Source organism: Sardina pilchardus, chromosome 19 (genome assembly GCF_963854185.1).
Source record: "Sardina pilchardus chromosome 19, fSarPil1.1, whole genome shotgun sequence".
Classification (NCBI taxonomy): domain Eukaryota; kingdom Metazoa; phylum Chordata; class Actinopteri; order Clupeiformes; family Clupeidae; genus Sardina; species Sardina pilchardus.
In genome coordinates, this window is record NC_085012.1 from 26,818,780 (window position 1) to 26,837,760 (window position 18,981).

Consider the following 18,981-nt stretch of genomic DNA (forward strand, 5'->3'; position numbering starts at 1 on the left):
AACCATGCTAGAAGTTATCAGTAGGGTCTGAGGTTCCAGAATCCAGTGGTTGCCAAAATCATTTTTATAATTTAAGGTCAAATTTGAAGGTCAAAAGGTCGAAAACAATAGATTTCATGATTCGTCTTTTTTGGGGGGCTCTATTTTCTTAACACCCTTTTTAAAAAGTTGGCAACCATGCTAGAAGTTATTAGTAGAGTTCCAGAGTCCAGTGGTTGCCAATATCATATTCATAATTCAAGGTCAAATTTGAAGGTCAAAAGGTAAAAAACAATAGATTGTATGGTTAGTCTTTTTGGGGGCTTTATTTTCATGGCATTCTGTTTTGAAAAGTTTGAAAGATTTTTTTGATAAATATTTATTTTTATTGATAAAGAATTTGGACATATAGACTTGATATGGCCATTACTCCTTTATGCTATGAATAACACAAAACGTTCTCTAGAGAATATATTGCTAATGAATAACAAGAATGCTTCCAGGCATGTGTGCGGCACTTGGTTCTACAACCACAAGTTATCAGCTCCAAGCAACTACTTGGAACAGTTGGTTCCTGAGTCACACAACCACCAAGTGTTGGTCTACAACCTTCCAATCACCTGTCTCCTCAGGGATTTCACTAATGGCAGGGTCAGACTATAGGCTACAATGTTTTTGTCGCTCACAATTGTCGTTTACGATATACCATGTCACACTATACGATTTTAGAACCATGAAAACCTCTCCGCGTCTTGGTTGGGAGAGTGGCCACATACCCCGAAAGCATCGGTCGCGTCATTACGACTCCCGTCAAATTTCTGACAAGCCAGTCTTTTGGTCGGGCTGTTTTAGAACGTTGTGAACGACAAATCGCAAGTCATGAAGCATGTCACATTATAAGATTCCTTCCGCGTTTGATGTTGTGCCCGATCATTTGAAATCGGATACAACGCTGTAAACTTGTCGGTCACGACAAATGGCCAAAATCAGGCTGATATCGTGTAATCTGACCAGGCCATAACGTCTACCTTGTCAGATTGCAGCCAAACTCCTCAACGTCACCTTGAGGCCCATCCCAACCAACACCATGTAACAGTTCTGGACTTCTGGGTGTTGCAAATACACAGTCCAACATGACTTCTTCCCATGTCCAGCAAATGAGGAGACAGTATCGCAACCAGTTAGGGCATGGAAGCTGAGTCCATTATCTACAACTACCTGAGGTAGACACTCATTGATAAGGTGGACTGGGTAGCACTCATATTCCTTGGAAGTCCCACTCATCATCCACACCTTGCAGACTTGGTCCCTAGTGAAGTGAAGAGGCAGAAGGAGGAGATCTGCATCACGGCACTTCACAATGATGTTCTCGTACCCAGCATTAATTACTTCCAGCATATGTAGGATGATGCGTGTGTCAGCCTCCTCATGGTTTGCCTGTAGACCATGAATAATTCCACGTGGAAAGTGTGCAATACAGTCTCTACTCTCGGTTTTTATTTCCGAATGATGTCATTATTTCTTGTCATCCGCAAAACTGAAGATTGTTATATGTAGCTAATCACCTAACTGTGTGTTCACATCAGAAGCAACCAGAGTGACGAAAGTCATTATTTCTCTGCAAATAGGGTGGCCATAGCAAATTCGGTGGCAAGGCAAGTTTTATTGATATAGTGCATTTCATACAGGGGAGCTCAATGTGCCACACTTAAAACAAAATAATAAAGCGAAACGAATTGGGTGACCAGATCGAAAAAGTTAAAAGTCTGAATATGCTAATGAACTATGATGTAGCTTGGCGAAAACCAATTGGAATGTATACATTTTCGAATGCCCCAGGCTGACAGGCTAGAGCCGCTCTATGAAAAGCTAAATCAAACATCCCAATATAAAGTCAGGAGTGGATAAAACAAATTCATGTTGAAGCGGACTCATGTTGACTCTTCTTCAGTGAGCCCAGCGACCTGGTCGCTTCTGATGTGAGTGTTAAAATCTAAATTCTTTACCTATCATTGTGGCAAGTACCATCTGGAACCTCAGACCCCACTGTTCTAGCATGGTTGCCAACTTTTTAAAAAGAATGCTATGAAAATAGAGCCCCCCAAAAAGATGAACCATAAAATGTATTGTTTTTGAGCTTTTGACCTTCAAATTTGACCTTGAATTCTAAATATGATTTTTGGCAACCACTGGATCCTGGAACCTCAGACCCTACTGTTAGTTTCTAGCATGGTTGCCAACATTTAAAAAAAAGAATGGCATGAAAAAAGAGGTCCCCAAAAAGACAAACCATAACATGTACTTTATTGTTTTTGAGGTTCTGACCTTCAAATTTGACCTTAAATTATGAATATGATTTTGGCAACCACTGGATTCTGGAACCTCAGACCCTACTGTTAACTTCTAACATGGTTGCCAACATTTAAAAGAGAATGCCATGAAAAAAAGAGGTCCCCAAAAAGCCAATCCATAACATGTATTTTATTGTTTTTGAGCTTTCGACCTTGAAATTTGACCTTTAATTCTAAATGTGACTTTGACAACCACTGGATTCTGGAACCTCAGACCCTACTGATAACTTCTAGCATGGTTGCCAACTTTTGAAAAAGAATGCTATGAAAATAGAGCCCCCCAAATAGACAAACCATAAAATGCATTGTTTTTGACCTTCAAATTTGACCTTAAATTATGAATATGATTTTGGCAACCACTGGATTCTGGAACCTCAGACCCTACTGATAACATCTAGCATGGTTGCCAACATTTAAAAAAAAGAATGGCATGAAAAAAGAGGTCCCAAAAAAGACAAACCATAACATGTATTTATTGTTTTTGAGGTTCTGACCTTCAAATCTGACCTTAAATTATGAACATGATTTTGGCAACCACTGAATTCTGGAACCTCAGACCCTACTGACAACTTCTAGCATGGTTGCCAACTTTTTAAAAAGAATGCTATATGAAAATAGAGCCCCCAAAAAAGACGAACCATAAAATGTATTGTTTTTGAGCATTTGACCTTCAAATTTGACCTTAAATTCTAAATATGATTTTGGCAACCACTGGATCCTGGAACCTCAGACCCTACTGATAACTTCTAGCATGGTTGCCAACGTTTTAAAAAGAATGCTATGAAAATAGAGCCCCCCAAATAGACGAACCATAAAATGCATTGTTTTTGACCTTTTGACCTTCAAATTTGACCTTAAATTATGAATATGGTTTTGGCAACCGAGTATAGGTGTGAGAGTAGTTGTGAGTTTGTGTGTGTGTGTGTGTGTGGGGGGGGGGGGGTGCAATGTAGAGCAAATGAGATATTTATCATTAGTTTATTGCATGTCTCCTCAAAATGCTGTAGAAAGTCCCACTGAAGTATACAGGCCATCGCAACTTTCAGCGGGATGATGGTTAATAGCGACGACTGAAAATGGATAATGATGACCACAGCCATTAAGGAGTTTTGAGCTTCTGATTCGTATCTTATCTTATTTCACTCTGCAAGTGGTCTTTACTACAGCAGAAATTCTAAATCAAGTCATGCAATTTGAGTAACTCAAGTCAACTCAAGGCACTTTATGTTATTATGTTACAATGACTCTATTTAAGTGAAGAACATTGTTTTCAGTTGAAGCCGCGACATGGAATCAAAATCTTTAAAATTGTTTCGCGAAACATTTGGACAAGTAGCATAAGATGGGATGACTTTGGATGATTTTGGATGATTTTGTATCGGTCATGAGCGCTTCTTCAGTCTCCGAGTCCCTGGTGAAAAGTGCCGTCTCAGAGCCCACTGACATCAGCTTTGAAGCCATAAAACAGGAGCGAGACTCTCCGTTCCCTCAGGGCCCTAAAGACTGGAGGCGTCATAAAAAGGGTCTTTCCCAAAATGTCAAACTCAACATTTCTCCCCTCATCCTCACCCCGGCTCTAAAGACCTGCTGAACACTAATCCATGCATGTGTGTGTGTGTGTGTGCGCGTGTGTGTGCGTACAGAAACACACCATCACACCCAAATATTGCACATAATCGTACGCACACAAAACACACACACACACACACACACACACACACACACACACACACGCACACATTTATACACACAAACAAACAGTCAGCCAGACATTTCCACAGACACACACACACACACACACACACACACATACACATATTCATTCCTCTCGCCTGTGCTGGTGAATGAACCGCGGGCCTTGTGTAGAGCACTAATCTCTTGGGGACAAAATCAATATTAGCACAAACTCACTAAATCTCTAAATCCTTTTAGCCGACCAATGCCTTTTTATAATTGACTCTAATATCATTCCACGGTAACAGGGGTGGGAGGGGCGCTGGGGGGGGTGGGGGATTATGGAGGAGGCACAGAGAGGGCTGGATGTCCACAGCAAGATTGATTTGTAAGTCGCTCGGCTACAGCGCCATTCGGTGTCCAAGTTAATTTGGCAACAGCTCCCTGTGGACAGACACACACCCACCCACACACAAACACTTCATCCTGGCTTGCTTGTGTGTGTGTGTGTGTGTGTGTGTGTGTGCGTGTGTGTTTGGCCTGAGGTTTGAGCTGATATCTGTCTGTGCATGTGCGTTTCTTTTCAAATGGTCTGGCATTCAAGATTCAAGACTGTATATATGTGGCAAAGCCAATGGCGCAAAAGCCTGGCACTCAAAAGCATACTCTGTGCATGTGTGGGTGTGTGTGCGTTATGCAAATACACACTCAGTCTGGTTGTTCAAGGAGTGATGCGTGAGCATGGTGTACACGTGTGTTTGAGCGTATGTGTGTGTGTGTGTGTGTACTGTATGTGTATGTGTATGTGTATGTGTATGTGTATGTGTATGTGTATGTGTATGTATGTGTATCTCAGCCTGATTCTTGAGTCAAAGGTGTGTGAATGTGAACTGTGTTAGTGCGAATACTTATTTCAGCATGTGCGTGATCATGTTTGTATGTATATACACATACACTCCTGTTTTGTGAAGTGGTGGTGTGTGAGAGTGTGTGTGTGTGTGTGTGTGTGTGATTCTACATACTTGCTGATACATTCCTGTGTGTCTGCCTGGTTCTTGAGGCGGTGGTGTGTGACTGCGCCTACGGCCAGAGGTCCAGCGTCTCCACAGAGGAAGGTGACCCGCCGGCCGCTCAAGCTCCTCAGGGTGCGCTTCACGTAGTCCAGCGCCCTCTGCAGGTGGGAGGCCTCACTGGTCACCCGGTGCAACTGCAGATACATCAGAGCAATGCCTGCAAAAAACACAAACACACCTATATGACCACACACACACCACACACACACTTTTTCTCTGTTTTAAGGAAAGTAGTGCTAGGCCTACCGACATACAGATATATGGACAAAATGATAAAACAGCTTACAGTGATAGAAAGCATACAGACAAACAACAGATCAAATGTATGTCAATAAATGACAAATGAAAAATCCCAGTTAAAACATGGATACTATAAAACACTGCATAAAATATTGCAAAAATAAACAAACAAATCAGTTTTCACAGGTACACACGCACACACACACCCCCTCCGGTGAGCAGGTTTTGTGCATGGTGACACATGGCAACACATGGTTCCTCCCCTGAGGCCAGCTGCTTGAGATGAGTCATGAGGACTGTGTGATGTCTTGTTTATTTCGATTTGTAAATCTATGTAAAGATGGCACCCTGGAGCTCACCAACACTGGTGTAGCTGTCTCTCTCTCGGAATTATTCATGATATTAGCATCTGAGGCAAAACAAGGCAACCTGGATGTGTGTGTGTGTGTGTGTGTGTGTGTGTGTGTGTGTGTGTGTGTGTGTGAGTCTCTATTAGGACTGGGCGCTATATTGGTATATGACAATATACCAGTATAGTCTCACAGGGGAGCTACACCCTGCGCGTAACTGAAGCGTTCCGTTTGCGACGCGTAAAATCCATTTTAGAAGACTGGTCTATTTTTTTAGAATGTATCACCATAAGACATTCTCCCTACAAACACCAGGATGTATTTTGGTCCATATCACCCAGCCCTAGTATCAGTATGCAAGACAGAGTAAAGTTGAAAGAGCATGCATTCATGTGTGAGTAGCCATGGGGGCCTGCTGTGTGTATGTGTGTGTGTGTGTGTGTTTGTTTACCTGTCCTGCCAGTGTAGTCATGAGGATCAGTGTGTGTGTGTATGTGTGTGTGTGTGTGTGTGTGTGTGTGTGTGTGTGTGTGTGTGTGTGTGTGTGTGTGTGTGTGTGTGTGTGTGTGTGTGTGTGTGTGTGTGTGTGTGTGTGTGTGTGTGTGTGTGTGTGTGTGTGTGTGTGTGTGTGTGTGTGTGTGTGTGTGTGTGAGAGTACCTGTCCAGCCAGTGTATGTGGAGTAGTCATGGGGGTCGGCTGTCTTGAGCCCTTCGTCCATCTGCACCAGCAGGTCTTTGATCTTGTTCTGCAGTTTCTTCTCGAAAGCCTCCTTAATCTGAGAGGAGAGGAGAGGAGAGGAGAGGAGAGGAGAGGAGAGGAGAGGAGGAGGTTTAACATCTATTTATTGATTCAAGCTTCACACCATGGCATCACTCCTATAGATGACAATAGTCTAATAATCCTATTGGACCCCCATATTACACCCTGTAGAGTGAAGAGAGGATGAAACACAGATCAGAGAAGAGACGAGACAAGAAAGTAGAGGGGAGCAAGAAGAGGTCGGAAGAGAGGAGGTGAGAGAGGAGAGGACAGGAAAAAGGGCTGATGGGTAGAGGATAGGAGGAGGAGAAGAAGTAAATGGAGGATGTTGTGCACAGAAAGAGGGCTCATCAGAGAAAGGAGAGAAGGGAGAGAGGTGAGGAGAAGAAGGGATGAGAGGATGGGAGGAGTAGAGATATCAGAGGGCAACACACAGATCATCAGGAAGAGATGGGGAGAGAGAGGAGAGGAGAGGAGAGGAGAGGAACAGGGTGGAGGACAGAGGATGAGAGGAGAGGAGAGGGGAGGAGGAGAGGAGAGGAGAGGAACAGGGTGGAGGACAGAGGATGAGAGGAGAGGAGAGGAGGAGAGGAGAAGAAAAGAGAATCAGTATGGGGCTAGAGGAGATAAGAGAGAAGGAGAAAGGAAAAGAGAAGAGAAAGAGAAAAGAGAAAACAGAGGACAGAAGACAGGAGGGGAAAAAAGAGTAAAGTGGATAAAGAAGAAGAGAGGGGATAAATAACAAGGGATGAAGTAGAAATAGAAAGAGAAGATTAGGCAAAAGGAAAGGAGAGAAGAGAAAGGGAGGCTGCCTGCAGCCCAGCTGTTCTCTAGAGCTCTGGATAAACCTGCTTTAACACCAGCACTGGAACACCACATTAGCATCTGATCACTGATCAGTTCCAATGGAATAAATAGCACACCACGCATTTCCTTTCTGTCTAGCACTCAAACACACACAGTTATTCTATTTACTTATAGTAGCCTAATACACACACTGATGCTAATAAATTTACACAGTTTTCATACTAATATTGCCTCATTTTGAGATGGATGAGTTTTCTGTATTTTGACCGACGGTAAAGCGTCTAACAGCACACAGCTACTGTACAGTGAAGGCACTGGGGCCCTTTCTTACCACACACACACACACTATTGTTATATATTAAATCCATACCATATGCATTTCACACTACAAACAACAAGGATTGGATTGAATCAATATCACACACATTCTCACACACCCCCACAGGTACACACACGAGTCAAAGAGTGCTGGATGAACCAGAGGTGTCTGATGTACCTGCAGCAGCACATCCGTGAGGCTGTGAGCAGAATCTTGATGAGGGTACATTTCAGCTTCACCACCACTAACCGCTCACTGTGTGTGTGTGTGTGTGTGTGTGTGTGTGTGTGTGTGTGTGTGTGTATGTGTGTGTGTGTGTGTGTGGTAAGAGTGTGATGGGGACTGAGAGAATGAGAGGGAAGAGAGACAAGAGAAAATAAAGTAAGAGAGAAAGAATACGTGTACAGTGGACTTGGAAGTCTGATGCTCTGTGTGTGTGTGTGTGTGTGTGTGTGTGTGTGTGTGTGTGTGTGTGTGTGTGTGTGTGTGTGTGTAGTGTGTAGCGTGTACCTAATAGCATGTGGGGAAGCACCGACGCTGATTGCAGTGCTGCTGTCTGACATGCTTGCCATCAAGTGAACGGTAGAATGAAAAAAGGAAAGAAAAAAACAAGCCAACAGCAGGTGGGACAGGAGGCCTACACAGAGAGAGAGAGAGAGAGAGAGAGATCGAGAGAGAGAGAGAGAGAGAGAGAGAAGTGAAGCGAGGAGAGGGGAGGATCGTGTCCTGAGCATCTATGAATAATGGGATTAAACACCCAGCCCACTCAGGGATACACTCCTACTACAGTCTCCATGTTGTTCTAGCCACTAGAGCTAGCTCTCTGCTGGCTACACGGACTAGGCTCCACATTTAGGGGAGTCTGGTCCAGCAGCTGTGATTGACATCTTCATATAGGGCATTATGCACCCAAGGTTGATTTTGTCTGATTTCTTGCATCAAAGTTGCCCCGCCGAGGTTACTAATTGATCCCAAAGGTGTTTACAACTCCTCCCTTGATTAGGAGAATGCTCAACTTCTAATTAGCATTACACAGACCTCACACAGAAAATGTGCTCAGATTTTTTCACAGCATTTTCTTCAGACAATTTTTTATGAACACACAATGTCAAAAAGTCTGATGGAAACCCATCTTAGTGTTAGAACAGCCTACTCCAACTGGTTTGGAGAAACTCTTCCATTCGCTCGAAGAGTCTTTAGCCCTGTTCATATCCACAGTGAATCGCTCATAATTCTCATTTTAACCTTGTCGAGCAGTTTCGGGTGACCAGTGGTCTCCGTGTATGAGAATGGGGCATCAGGCTTGACTAGCCCAAAGTAAGAACACCCACAGCCATGATTTTCTGACCTTCTTCTCCTCTATTTCCCCATCTCCATTCCACACTAGTCTTTGCACAAGAACATCTTTACACACTGATGCAACTGATCTACATTCAGAAGGTGTTGGATTCGGTCAGCACTGTCAGTCAGGAAATCTATAAGCAGCTTTCTGTGTTATTTTTGTAAAGCGCACTGGCCATTGTTATTCTGGTGACGGAGGAGATAAATATTGCTTTTCCCATGCAGTCGTAGATCAAAACAGAAATTAGTATGCCAGAGGCTCTGACACACACAACGCCTACATAACAAGCAGGACACTCTGCTCTGTCCAGTCCACTTCTAATTAGGCTTCTCGCTGTGAGTATCTGTCTTGTGTGCATTGGACACAGACACACACACACACACACACATACACACACACACAAAAAACACACACAGACTCACTCACTCCTTCACACATCAACTCACGCACTGACACACACACGCACTGACACACACACACGCACTGACACACACTGACACAGACACACACACCAAATAAGCACAGGTAATTAATGTGCTTGTGACTGGCGAGCCGATCTAGTACATCTGTCCCAGTTTGAGCTAATTAAAGCTGCCAGGGCCTTGTCTGCTGGGAGAGGCCCTTCTGATCACAGGATGCAGTCTATGCTTTGCTAAACGATTGGCAGGCTTTCACGGTCTACCACACTCCCTAAATTCTCCCAAAATCAGTCCATCCTCACTGAAATAGACTGCACAGATGGGACAAGGACAAAATGCCTGTCCGCCTGGTAGGTATTTACCAACCTGGACCATCTACCCATTACAGCATTTATTTACATTGAAATGGCCTAGAACTGCTCAACACCTTATGGATGGCTGAAAAACTATGTATCCAGAGAGACAAGATGCTGAAAATATACTACGCTGCTGTTGTTTTTAAATGTTAAGTCAAAGGCAACCGGCACATTCGAGCATCTATCTCTATGTGAGGAACACATTAAGCAAAGGTGTAGAACAGTTTAGAACAGATGGCCAGAAGGTTTCAAATGAGGTTCCATTGCATTACCAGCAAAACACGGTCTGTTTTCCAGTCAACATACAGTGGGGAGAATAAGGCTAACTGAAAAAAAAAACACCATGCCAATCTCTAGGTATGGTGAAGGGTATGTGATGATAATGGACTATTTTAATTCCAAAGGCCAAGGGAACTTTATCGGGATGCATAGTATCCTGGATCCATAGAGCTGGCCTTTAAAAATAAAAATCTGCCTGCCTCTATGGGAATTTCACATACAGTAGGGGTGCAAATACGTATGCCCCCTGGATTTTGAACATTTATTTATTTACCATACATTCTTCATTCACAAAGAAAATTGGTGTCCTTAAAGGCTGGATTTTGAGGCATTAAGATCATTTTCCAAAAGAGGATTTTATATTTACCTCTTTTTAGTCAACTTTAGCATGGGTTCAAATACTTATTCTCCCCACTGTAATGGCAATAGAGCAGCAACTTCTATACAAACACTTCTCCAGCGCTAGAGCGATCGCTGAATGTTTCACACACAGCATCTGATGGAGCGGGTGTAGTCCACACTACAGCCCCATGAGCTTACTGCAATGCTGGGATAGACAGATGGGGAGGACGAGAGCACGCATGGAGGAGGGAGGGAGGAGAGTGTGTGAGAGAGTTTGCACCAGCTGATTAAGCACATTTTACAGATGGAGAGGATGCCAGGTCACTCACCTAACAATAAGTGTGTGTGTGTGTGTGTGTGTGTCTGTGATGGATTGCAACAACTAGTGAAGCATAAATTAGACTAGAAGACCAGGTTAAACAATTGTAATATTGCTGTGTGTGTGTGTGTGTGTGTGTGTGTGTGTGTGTGTGTGTGTGTGTGTGTGTGTGTGTGAGAGAGAGAGACCTGCTACCACATACACACACACACACACACACACACACACACACACACACACAAAACTTCCTCAAGTATTCAAAAAAGGTCTCGTTATGAGCACAGGAGATATAAAAGGGTGCATTTCCAAGTGCAGTGACAGGCCAAAAGCCACATGGTAATCACAAAGGAGGTGAGCAAACGAGCACTGGAGTTGCTGGAGATGAGCAGTCAGGCCTTAACAAGGGAGAGCAGGAAACCGAGAGGGTGCGGGGCGCCACTTCTGAGAGCCATAATGCCCCTAGCAGGAAAGGCCCACACTCTGAGCTTTTTAATCATTCTCTTCTCCTCTCGCCGTCCTTGGGAACTTGTCACCCCGCAGCACCAGCTCAAATTAAAGTGGGACTTTCTCTCTGAAATCCTGCCTTAACGAGGCAAACGGCAGCATCGCCAGCATGAGCTCGGTTTAAGCTGCCAGTCTGACAGAGGCACCCAGCCTGGTGCACACCTGAGTCGAGGCAGAGCCGAACGTGGCCTTTGTTTAAAAAAAAGGAGGCCATGTTTGTCACAAAACCTCTGGGCACACAGACAGGGATTAGGAGACATTTGCAAAGATCACCTGAAGGCTTAGAAGCGAGTCACTAGCTCCTGGTTTCGCCCATTATTTGGTCTGCTGAACTGGGTGGCTAGCAAACGGCAACACTTACAAGCGCGGCAACAGCCTTTTTTAATTCCCCGCTGATGACTGACACGGAGCTCACTTAGATCGAGATCAGATGTGGCACACACGAGCAAACGTTTCTGCACAATCATTAGTCCAATCACGTAAAGCGGAGAAAGGTGATCCATCCTGCTTCTTCATCACTGAACGCTGAGAACGCATTCATACTCTCGGTATGAGCAATTCAATCCCTCCCTCTGTGTGTCTGCTATATGGCAGATCACATAATTAAAGGTGAAATGTGAAATCCCGCGGGAGTGTTTGAAGTGGATCACATTCCCCGTGCCGGAGCAGAGAGAATACCCGTAGTCTTACCACCCCTCGGTCTCATCTCTCATTCCCGCTCGCACGTCGGGCTGTAGACTATAGCCTACATCTCCAGGCAGGCCCGGCATAAAGGGGAAGAGTGCTTCAAGGAGATAACCGCGCTCAGCTTTAGCATAACAATGAAGCTAGGGGGGGTGGGGTGCAGAAAGAGCAGCCAGCTTTAGGTTAGCAATGCCACACTGCAGTGATTCTACGGCCGGTGTTGAAATAAATTAGGTTGTATTCAGAAAGGCAAGTCGGCGACTGGTGAGACAGAGGAGGCGAGGCTATTGTTGGAGGCAGCGAAGCGTGGGAGGATTTTAGCTGACTGCACATGTGTGAAGAAGAAAGCAGAGAACTTGTTAATAAACATTTTCGATGGACTGCTGCCGAGCTAGACGAGGGCCAGAACAAGACAAGCCCAGGGACAGACCACGGACACTCTGAGCTACCATCTGCTCTGGTTTCTCTCACCTGAAGGCTACACAATGGTCAATTATATTGATTATTGGTTTTCGAAATCTACAAATATCGAAATCCGTATTGGTCTTTAGAATCTCATTACAGTCTGGCTCACATGGTATGAAGACACTGGTGTGAAGGCATACTAATTTAATCTGCGCATTGCCAAGTGAATTTTCAAGGCAGCGTGCGGAATGTCTACATTTGGCTCCATACTTTATCCGTCTCTCTCTAGAAATACAGTATGTCTCTTCTGTCCTCCACCCTACACTGGAGACTAAGGTGCAGCATCTCCTTGGGGTGGATGCTCTGGACACTCGGTGCAGCTTTTCTAGGCCACGGTTGCAGCACTGGCCCAGAGTTACCCAGAGCTGCCGAGGACTGAGCGAGTCCACCTGACATACGGGCGGAATCAAAAATAAACATGACATTCCCTGGCAGGATGAGCTGATTTTGCTGGTGTTATGAGTCACCAGTCAGAGCAAAACTACATCTCCTTACAAAAGCATAATAATATTTAAAAAAAACATAAAAAAACAAGAGCCATAGGGGATTTGAATGGGACCTACAAAAGTCAAATTCTGGGAGTCAAGTTAAAAAAGGAACCACTTTGCTTTTACTGCAACCCAGCCAGCTTTAAACCATGCTAGCACTCGATCCTTAGCCTCTGGAAGAAAGGGCGGAGGACACATTCTATAGCAGCTACTGTACATCAAGAATAACCTCACATGTACCTTCTGTCTCTGTGACAAGTGTGGACCTGACCTCTGTCATTTCCCTGGCCCCACCATCAGGCTTCTGAATGGTGTTAGCTCAGCACAAAAACATGGCTGCCAGCAGGGGTTCCAGTGACAAGCAGCTTTACTGCATCAGCTGTTGTTGTTATACACTTTTGAGTAGGCTACACATCATCATCCACTCCCAAACCGGCTCCTTAAGTCCTGATCCTAGCCGATGCCATCTAGTGATGCAATATTCCTTCTTTGTGACTTTCGATTGCGAACAGAATAATGCTATTAACCATACAGTATCTAATTCAGAGCTTTCCAGGCTCTGGCTAATAACATTACCAGCAATTCATTGAAATGCTGCTTACTGGGAAACAGTCATTAGCGATGTCATTTCCTCTGCTCTGCAAGACTGTATAGCCAATCTCTATGGCAGTCAGTGTATTACTACCTAATATGTTTAGCGTTTTTTAAATCATCATTAGATCAGTACAGTAAATTACATTTAGTGACATTGCAAATTTGAGACTCCAGTTCCAGCATAATCTATGCTGCTGTGTCAGTACTGTTTGTGGTCATAACAGGCCAGTTTCAAAGGCCAATAGCTGATTATGTGCTGCATTAAATTGCGTGTTTACACCCCACAAGAGCCTGTCCTTAAAGACACCTCAAACGTTTCGCAACTTTGGCAAATATTCCACTTTTCATTCAGGCCTTCCTGTAAAACTATTAGTTAAAATGATTATACTACCTGATGACTTGAGGATAGAGGATGGAAGATACTGAACAATGCTAGCCATTCACAAGACACACATAGACATAGACACTTCATTATGATAACACCCAGATAGATCCCCAGAGATTGAAACTCATTTAGAACAACCCAATTACTTTCCAAGGGCAAGGGACTGCGCATCCTGAGAGGTCACTTCGATTTCAGGAGGCACGCAAGCGCTCATGAAAGTTTTGGCCTGTAAACATGATATGAATGAAACTGATATGAATCCTTAATTCAGACATGTAAATGTACCTACCTACCTAACTAACTAACTAAGGAATCAAATCGCGTTGGTCGACACAGCATGACGTGCCAATGCGAATGAGCCAGAAGATGAAGCCAGCACAGACAGACGAGCTAGGCTAACAACTTTGAGACACGCCCACCACCAACCCACATCTAACTATAACCAAAGTCCTTATAATGTAAAGTACTTTTATGGTATGGGCTTGCAAGGGAGATATGTTAGAGTTACAATAAACATTGCACGTAAACTTTAACAAGACGTGCATGCTCTCTTCATCAAAGAATCTGTCATGCAAGGTTTGACAGGTGATATGATGCAAAACACATGTCAGGTCAAACAAAATGAATTGAAGAGACTCAACGTGCAGAAGAAATGCATCGTTATGTCCATGACACAAGTTTCTCCTTCATAACTCTCTCCAATTCGAAGAGTAAACAAGTTATTTGATAGCTAAAACCAGCTAGCTTCAAAGATAGCATCTTACAGTGGGATAATTGACTGGATAAAATGCCGTATAGTTGGCTGTAAATTACCTTTCCGTTGGCATCAAATGGTTCGCTCCCATCACTATCTTGTCCTGAGTTTGATGATGTGAAGACTCCTTGGTCCCAGTCCGGGAATGGGTTCACAAAAGACCTCTCCTCCATCTCTGATTCAGATGTGGTGACCAGTTTTAATCTCTTTGACATGTTGTCTCCCATTTCCACGGAGCGTCAGCAAGGCCAAACTGTACCACCGCCAAGTTCCCGTAGGCTACACAGCTTGCGCGTAAAACGCGTTTTTCATACAATACAATCCAGTTTCGCTGTTGGGCTGAATTCAGCGCAGCTGATCAGTCAAATCTGGTCAATATTTGAGAGGCACTGGAAGTAAAAGAGGGTTTGGTGTTCGAATAAATTAGCAGTAGGCCTATATTTATAATCAAATTGTATTCCACCTCACTCGACTTCACCTAAAATTCCCAAATGTTAGGTTAGGCTACATAAAAAGAGTGATTCGATTTTTTGAACCAGACAAATAATGGCATAAAAGAGATTCTTGTGGGTTGGAATCATTTGCCAAAACGTTGAACTGCATGTTCTGGTGTCCTTCTCAAAAAGTACAATTCTGAACTGCTTCCAACCGAAACCTCTGAAAATTGTGAAGTAGTTTCAGAAGTCAAAAGTATTTCACAAACCTGCGCAAAATAGGCTCATCCTTGCAGAAAGTGGAACGAATTGTCCAAGAGTGCATCATGGATAGCGATACCTTCCAGCCCATTCACAAGCTATTCAGTGACTGACTTGATGGATGTATAATATTCCTTCTACGTTGTGCAACTGTCAAAATGTCCTCAATTAAAGGCTGAAAATATCCCTGGGTGCTGCAGGGTAATCCCAAAATAAATCACAAAATCGGTGGAGGTTTCACAATACAAACACAGCCGCAAACTGGTGTCACCACTTGTAATACATCCTTCTTTGACCTGCCAAGACCAAAAAAAAATCCTTTTGGCTGTAGCTGGAATCACCCCCCTCGACGCACAACGACCCGCTCACAGTAACCATCCCAGGCAGCAAGGCATAATGAAGTCATGCATTCTTCGTGATAGCCTATTTGATATATAAAAAACAACAGTATATTGATCACAAATGCATTGTTCAAAGCTCGGTGTCCATTGTTGTCCGTTTAAAGTAGGATTCGTCCTATTATCATTTCCGGACCCCGACTTTCCCTTTCGCAGACGGTGAGAAGTGGTCTTTCCAATACCGTGCCGGGTGGATAGGGTAGCGTCGAAGCCACCACACCAACAGAAAGCAGATGTCTCTCGCCGATCTGGACCGAATTTGAGTGCTCGGCGGCGTGGATGAGACAGATGGCGTTTCTGCTGCTGATTTACCACACGCGCTCGGATTATGGAGGAAATAAATCCATAAACCCTTCGCTTCTCGCCCTCCCTTAATTCTTGATTTTTCGGTGGCACGTGATTTTCCGCCGGACAGTGCTGATTATTTTCAATAACCGATGCAGGCTGTGCTGATAGCCTATCACTTTTCAGCATTAGAATAGCCTAATTCAACCGATGTAAACAAGGCTATTTATTTGCATGTCTTCAACTTTTATGCTGTATAGACCTATGCATTTGCATTATATGTAGCCTATGTTTTGTTGTTGTTTTTTTTAAATTATTATTATTATTATTATCAGGAGAGTTCATAAAGCAATTGCCATCAGTGTATTCAACACTGTCAAAGATATTTTCCCCAATGTCTTTGCCTGCGAGATTAATTAATACCCTACGCTTCTGACAACCTTATGACAAATGTTTCTTGAATAAATGCATTAGCCAAATAATCTTCTTGACATTTTTTTTACTAGGCACCAGCCTTCCTGACCACACCCTCAGTATCTTTTGACTGCATGCAGACATGTTTACCTAATTGCTTTCTATTTCCTCAGCAGAATTTACTCAACAACCCTGCAGTTAATTCACTGTGGCCTTCATATAGTGACATGGTGAATTCCCAATTAATACCCATACTGAGAGCTGAATTAGTTCAGGCAGGAGAACGTAATGCTCAGTGTCCACTGTCACATCCTTTAAGAAGCCTGCACAGTGGAAAAGGCATTATCACTCGCTGGAGTTGGTCTGGTTGAACTCAGAGATCATCTTGTGCCCGGAGCATTTGTGCAGAGTGTCTCTGGGAGGTCTTCCCTGCTCGGTGTCTTACAAGAACTAGACCCCTGGCTCTAGTTTCTTCTGTGTTTAGTAGGATACTCTTTTTCACGGTTATTATTTTATAGGTTATTGGCTCCTATACTGTACTGTTGGTTTTGTACATTTTTTGCTTTGAATCTTTTCAGCTCTTCATTACAGTACCTTCTAGTGTGCTGAGGTCCATGGAAAAGAGATGCTGTTTTATTACAAAAGAAGATTAGGGAAACTCTGTACAATCAGGGGTTGAGGTGAAGTGAAAGTGACAGGTCATGGTGCTCGAGTGCAAACAGTTGTGTCTGAGTGATGATATCCCTGTCCTCCCTCTCAGGGCCTTTTAATTAGTAATGTGCGGAGGCAAACCCCACAGGCTGAGAGACTGCGGACACGCTCACACACTGACTCTGAGAGCACTTAACCCTGTTCCTTCTAACTGGTTGTTTTTTTCTCAGGTCAGTAGCGTCTACTTCAAAAAAAAAAACAAAAAAAAAGATTTAGAATAATAGCCGACCTTAACATAGTGTACATGAATATCACAGGCATCATCATGGTGGAATCACTGTGTCAGATCCAAATTGTTTCCTTTTTTAGCAGGAGCTTATACACAGGGGTTTATGTTGTTTACGCACAACTTGTGTTACAGCTGAGATTCTGGTGGGTAAGCATGAATGCCTCACTGCTGATATCAGTCAGGTGTGGAGAAAAACTGTGTGTTGCTGCCTTAGATAGTGCAGCAAAAATACATGATATCCATGGGGAAGAGTAAAATATAATGTGTTTTGGCATTAAACACATAGTGTCTTTCTTAATGAATGCCCAAACATAACACTGGTAGCCTATATACAGAGAAGGAAAAAAAAAAACACAAAAGATTCTTTACTTTTATTGAAAAAAGCTTTACTACTGGTGTCCCTCAAATTCTCATACTGACTTATCGTCTCCTTAATTTGCAGCAACAAAACTCATAATGATCTTTGAGTCCATATGCATGCACAAACCTACTTAATATTCCCCTAGGAGAGTCCCCGATGATGAAAGGCTTCTGTTTCACTGTGATAGCCAAAAAACACATATTAAACTTCTATGACTGTTTTATTATTAATAACATGACTCTGCTGTCACATTCAAGTGTTATGGTATTGAAAAGACCGTATACGTTGTTGTTTGGACATCTTTCAGTGTAAATATTGAGTCACTTTTTGGCTGCCTTAATGTGCACCACAACCATATTATTAAGATATAGAAATGCATAGACTTACATATGCAAATGACAGAGTGAAACAGCAAAGAAAACACAAGAGAGCACACCATACAGTACATGCATGGAAATAAAGAATAGAGCTCAATCTTTTCTCAATCCTTGTAGATACAATAACTCTAAGGCTCCTAAGCAATCTTATAATAGAGTACAGTGAGCCTAACATGATAATGTATGTGACATAACCCTAGACCCCATTACTAAGGAGCAATGGAAATCAATACACGTGCGAAGCTATTGACTTCATTCACGGCCAGCAGCTACTGAGCTATAAAACTGCTGAGGAGTTTAAAAGGATTGCGCGTCTGCAAGAGGACCAGGCTAGTTCCACGCATGCAGGAGGGAGCGAGGAGAAGCAAAACAATAGAAGCACTTCATTACTGTCTGGCAGCTCGGTTTCAAAACTCATTTCAGCTGAAACTCACGGTGCACGCTGGCAACCCAGAGCGATGATGTTAGCTCAGCCAGGGGTGTGTGCAGTCAGGATGGGATAAGAGGAGGGGGAGGGGGGTACTGGTACTCTGGAGAGGGAGAATGTCATGTGCCATCTATTCCTGTATTAACTCAGATTTAGGGCTCAGATGTCAGGTTCGTCTCTCTGCCACATGGCCACTCCAATATAACAGTGCATATGCAAAAGCCCCAGAGAAAGAGAGGGCAAGGTTAATGCTATTGGGATATATGAGGGATTGTGACGCCCCAGTGGGCGTGGCTTCCTCCCTGTGTTGCGGTGTTTTGTGTTTTACAGGTGTGCACTGCTGATTGATAGTGGCTGATGGCTGATTGCCGGTGATGGCGTGCCGGTGCAGCGGTCACCTGACCCGATATAGGCCGCCAGCTTCAGTCTACCGGCAGAGCAGCAAACACGAGGCGTTTGCCTTTGTTGAACATTCTGGGTGTATTGCCTCTCGAAGGACGGGAACCCAGTTGCTGCCGTATACCTGTAGTTTGGGTTATTGTTGTCTACACTTTTGGGTCAATAAATTGTAAGCGCTTGTTTCTAAGACTACTCCGTGCC

The 18,981-nt window shown here is 43.6% G+C and overlaps 1 protein-coding gene across 1 annotated transcript in view; it reads right to left on the reverse strand.

Moving 5' to 3' along the window:
* The window catches only part of lancl2 (LanC lantibiotic synthetase component C-like 2 (bacterial)), a 40,033-nt gene extending 24,051 nt beyond the window's left edge, over positions 1-15,982 (reverse strand). The window contains exons 1-4 of the mRNA XM_062521546.1: positions 15,188-15,982; positions 14,544-14,873; positions 6,326-6,443; positions 5,027-5,234 (exon numbers count right to left, since the gene is read on the reverse strand). Coding sequence (XP_062377530.1) covers positions 5,027-5,234; positions 6,326-6,443; positions 14,544-14,711 — 494 coding nt within the window. The 5' untranslated portion in view covers positions 14,712-14,873; positions 15,188-15,982. The remainder of the gene's footprint in view (positions 1-5,026; positions 5,235-6,325; positions 6,444-14,543; positions 14,874-15,187) is intronic.
* Positions 15,983-18,981: the final 2,999 nt, after the last annotated feature.